Source organism: Austrofundulus limnaeus, unplaced genomic scaffold (assembly GCF_001266775.1).
Source record: "Austrofundulus limnaeus strain Quisiro unplaced genomic scaffold, Austrofundulus_limnaeus-1.0 Scaffold97, whole genome shotgun sequence".
Taxonomy (NCBI): Eukaryota; Metazoa; Chordata; class Actinopteri; order Cyprinodontiformes; family Rivulidae; genus Austrofundulus; species Austrofundulus limnaeus.
Window position 1 is genome coordinate 213,502 of NW_013952499.1, and position 2,791 is coordinate 216,292.

The following is a 2,791-nucleotide window of genomic DNA, read 5'->3' on the forward strand; positions in this document are numbered from 1 at the left end:
GATGATGATGATGATGATGATGATGATGATGATAACCCTGTATGAGTGCCTCACCCTGGCTGCTGCTGCTGGGGGACGAAGGTTCAGGCGTCCCCAACACGCCCTCAAACTCCTCCTGCAGGCGATAAGCTCTCTGCAGCAGAGACTTCAGCCTGTGGATGAACTCCACGCTGATCACGTCCTGAACAGGARCACACAGTACACGAACCTGGTCTCAGACAAACATCAGTAAAAAAAAAAAAAAAAATCACGTGGCGTCAAGTGTCTCACCTCCATGTTCTGCTCAGCGACGGCGTCTCCAGCTCCGGTTTTGACCGAGGCGCAGCTCGAGTCGTCCTCGGCCTGCCGGCTCCTGAACGTCAGCGCCTCCTCCCAGTGCAGCAGAGCCTCCTCGAACAAATCCATGCCTGAAAGGAAACGCTGCGTTACCTAAACCAAACAGCTTCTTAATGTCAACAGCTGGGAGCACAGCGACGCCAGCTTCTTTACCCATCAGGTAGAGGTTTTCAGGTGTGGCGAGGGATAAGTTGATCACGCTGGAGACGTCGGCGTCGCCCACACCGTCCCAGCAGGCGGACTCATCTGCACAGGTGCTGCTGCTGGACGAGTTCACGCTCTTTACCTGCGAAAAACAAAAAAATAAACAACTCTATAAACCAGGGTTCCTACAGCTTTAGGCAAGTTAAATTTAAGACGTTTTAATACCTCTTTAATGCCACTTGAAATAAAATTTAAGACAATTTAACTAAAAACAGTGACTATTTCACAAGAGGCATTTGGTAAATTATTAAAAAAATAAATGTTACCAATTATTTTAATATTTGAGATGAATTAGTCGCACTACTTGCAATGTTTTAACATTTTTAAGACTTCTGAAAGATTGATTTAAGACATTTTAAGGCTAATTAATGTTTTTGGATTGATGAATTCAATGCCTTTTAAGACTTTTTAAGGATCTGTAAGAACCCTGTAAACAATATAGCTTTAGAGTATGATCATCTAATCACCGCATTATTCAGAAAAAATAACTGAAATGATTCTAATAAAGAGCATAAACTGTGATCAAATAACTGCTTATATCTGATTAAATAACATCTCTGGTTTCCGTCGCGTCAGATAAATTGATTAAAACCACGGTGACTCTGACTCACCGAGACCACGCTCGCCAGAGACCCGGACAGTCTCCTGTAATCTCTCGTCGTGAGCACCAGCCCTGACCCAGCGGAGCAGGCGTTTTGAGAGTCGAGGGAAATACTGATGTTTTGGCTGGTGTCATCTGCAGAAATAACCGTTAACAAATTAAAAGACGAGAACACGGAAACAAATAAAAACATGCAGATTTGATTTTAACTCAAAGAACGGTCGGCTGGCACACAACAGAAAAACATAATCCATCACAGATTCATGAGATCTCACCGTTCTCTGCAGAGGCCTGGGCGTAGACCTCAAAGCCGGCCTGCTCCCACGGCAGCGGCTGACCCTTCTTTCTGCCCTTCCTCCTCTGGAAGCGGCGAGCGAGGAGGAGGAGCGAGATGGTGCCGAAGGCGGTGGCAGCCACYAGTTTCTTGGTGCTGGCGCTCACCTGGAGGAAAGAAACCCAAGAAAAGTTAAGGACATAATACCAGCCGACGAAGATTAAATACTTATCAAATAATTGTTGATTACTGCAGGAAAATGGCAAATCATCAGAAACATTAATACAAGTGTAGCGGAAACGTGAATATCTTCTCAACAAGAGACAGTCAAACTATTGTTCCTGTTAACTCATCTGATACTTCTCCCTTAGGCCTTAGAACAAAGAATAGACTTCCTGTCGCCASTTAATTWGTTTATCACCTCTTTCAGAATAAGACTGGAATAAACATTGTTTGACATCAAAGGGCCCCTGATGTTAAACAAGAAGAAACAAAACATCAAGACTCCCATCAGATTTACCTGTGGGTCAGCAACGCCACCCTGTGGACACTTTATTTTTCACCCATGTTTTTCATTTATAACTATAAAAAGCATCTGTGAAGTGTCAAAACAATACCTTGGTACTCTGATTTAATTACTGTAATATTCATGACATTGTTTAGTAACTTGATCTGGTTTTGATCAATTATTACTCTGTTCTTCTGTTACATGTCCGGATAGGTCATGTGACCACCGCAGAAGGTCTTGACCAATGAGAAGTTCCGTTGTGAACAAGGAGTTTTTCATTTGTTCTGCCATGTGTTGAGTTCTAAGAAGTATTGGAGAGAGTAGCTTTCAGCTCCAGCTTCGCCTATTCCGGGGCCAGGCCATTCGTTTTTCCAACTTTATTTCCTTTTTGTAGTTTAATCTGAAGGTGCTTTTCAGGAAGGAGATTTACATTGATTGAAACGATGAGGCTGATTTAATTCAAGTCGACGACCACCAGTGTGCCCGCAAGGAACACAGCCGCTGCGGTGCCCTGGACAACATCTCCAGTGAATGCAGCCCGGCAATCCAGATGACCAGGGAACTTCTGCACAGCTAAGTCACAGACTCGGTTGGACTTCACGTGCCAGCCCARTTAGCATAGAAGTATCCATTCTGGCGTCTACAAACTTTGCCGGTAGGAAACATCTTGCTTAATTAATCTGATGGTGTGTTCAAAGACTTAAATCAGATCAGAGTACATCAATGTTCATTCTTCTTCCCCTGAGCTCCCTCTTTGTTAGCTGTAGGCTTAGGAATAGCGAGTTAGTGTCTCACTGAAATATGTGTAGAAAGTTGTTCACATGGTAGCCATGCCAGATTAATTACGTCACTTCTTGATCAAGTTTAC

The 2,791-nt window shown here is 43.6% G+C and overlaps 1 protein-coding gene across 1 annotated transcript in view; it reads right to left on the reverse strand.

The window, feature by feature from the left end:
• Positions 1–54: 54 nt before the first annotated feature.
• miga1 (mitoguardin 1) overlaps positions 55–2,791 on the reverse strand; it is a gene marked incomplete at its 3' end in the record, with an annotated part of 7,082 nt that continues 4,345 nt past the window's right edge. The window contains 5 exon segments of the mRNA XM_014012993.1: positions 55–181; positions 271–407; positions 490–622; positions 1,152–1,276; positions 1,417–1,582. Of these exon segments, the coding sequence (XP_013868447.1) occupies positions 55–181; positions 271–407; positions 490–622; positions 1,152–1,276; positions 1,417–1,582 (688 nt within the window).